The sequence below is a fragment of the Opisthorchis viverrini genome (genome assembly GCF_000715545.1).
Source record: "Opisthorchis viverrini unplaced genomic scaffold opera_v5_2035, whole genome shotgun sequence".
Lineage (NCBI taxonomy): Eukaryota > Metazoa > Platyhelminthes > Trematoda > Opisthorchiida > Opisthorchiidae > Opisthorchis > Opisthorchis viverrini.
The window spans coordinates 1-1,788 of NW_008754101.1; the positions used below are offsets into that span (position 1 = coordinate 1).

Genomic DNA, 1,788 nt, shown 5'->3' on the forward strand with positions numbered 1-1,788 from the left:
TAAAGCATCAGTGTTCAACATTGATGACAGCGCACTGGTGATGGATAGCGCAGTGAGAAATAGTCACGTCAGTGTCACATTTAGTTTTCAGCTACCTCTAAATTTGGAACTTTAAGTTGGCCTCATCAGAGGGTGCTGCGGGAGCAACCCGCCTTCCAGGGTGAGCGTGATCCCCACCGCGCATAGGTGAAGCCGTTGCAAGATATGGCTTCGAATCCAAGTCAATGTCTTGGTGACAATTTCTATTCAGGGTCTGAGTGATTACCTCAGAAAGGTTGTGGTAGGCTAGAGCCGAGTAAGTTCCGCGTTCGCTTTTATTTTTCCTCTAAATAAGCCTTCCAAATAATTTATGATCGTACGGAGCCAAAGTATCAATCATTGTTTGAGTATTGACGTTGTGCTGTGGACGATGATGATGAGAACGAGGATGACGATGAGAAAAACAGAAAAACACCTAGCGAAGAACTCACTGTCTCACAAGTACGCAACTTCTGTTGAGTTCCATCGAAATCGAACTTCACAAAAAGACATTCCAAGAATTCCGTCACCGGATCCCGATAAGAGTAGCTTTCTTGTTGAATCAAATAGACCAGATCGCGAATCAGACTCTTCTTCTTTTTATCCGTACTGGTGATGACGCACACAGTCAGGTAGCGGAGCAAGTGAGGAGCCAATGTTTGAATAGCATTCAAATGCCTGCGAGGAACAGTTTGAAAAAGTACCAAACCATCGGCTGATGAAAAGGAATGGCTTTCAAGCAGTGCAGGGGAAGGTAGACTGCCAAAAGACCAGTATTTTCAACAAAAAACGAATAGTGGCACTGGTCTGTTGGCAAAGCAGATGAAACATGTGGAAACGGAACTGGCTGAAGACGGGCACTTCCCGAAAGTGTTCTGATTGAATTCTTGAAGTGGTAGATGCAACACACTACTCGTGATATTGAGTAAAACTCCTGGACAGCCCAAGGCCAGGTTTCGCCCCTCTTGGAGCTCAGTCCCCGAATTCCGAATTGCACGAAATTCGACAAATGCGCACGTACTCATACCGATTTGGTTATCAAGCAGGACTAATCTGATTTGTTTATTCTACTGCACCAGGCCGATTCATGTTCTGACTGGTACGATATTCAAGATAGCCAACCAACTGAAACACAAAGCGGCCTGGTGCAGCACATTCGGTTGAAGGAAGTCACAAACGTGTTAATCCCAGAGTGTACCCGTCAGTCATGATTTAATCAGAACCTCTCCACTCGAAACGAAACGCGAGAACGTTCACTTCTCCCACAGGATTACCATGTTGTTATCGGAGAGAATGAGTAACAATAGAGTACGATAAAGTCCACGGTATCAACTTTTAAAGGCAATTTGAGAGGATGTGACAGCGGTGAGACGCTGGACGAGACAATCATAATCGAAGCATTATTTACACTACTGCTAAATTTATCAGTAACGAGATATTCCTGCAGAAAATGTATTCCTCAAACCGAAACAGCGGCAAACATCCAGTTAGCGACCATCCGCGCCGCGCGTGCTTTGGCATCTACTTACGGGTAGTGTTATACCGAAAAAGCACTTCTGGAAGTCACCGGCCACACGAATGACTAATAGAACCTTATACCCATTCCATCGCTTCTAAGAAAATGCAACCCACGTTGAGAAGTGAATTTGAAACTCCGTAGTTTGAGGCAGTTATACCCGACGGACTGAACGCCTGGTAACATTTATTGGCACTAGTGTGCGGCTTTTTAGTCAGTAATATGTCCCCATCACACATACTGACGAACCCATC

The 1,788-nt window shown here is 45.0% G+C and overlaps 1 protein-coding gene across 1 annotated transcript; it reads right to left on the minus strand.

The window, feature by feature from the left end:
• Positions 1-473: 473 nt before the first annotated feature.
• On the minus strand, positions 474-695 carry T265_15927 (hypothetical protein; the record flags this gene model as incomplete). The annotated part of the gene is made up of 1 exon (XM_009179356.1): positions 474-695. A coding segment is annotated over one exon (222 nt), but the record flags the coding sequence as incomplete, so codon positions are not given.
• Between the last annotated feature and the right edge of the window lie 1,093 nt (positions 696-1,788).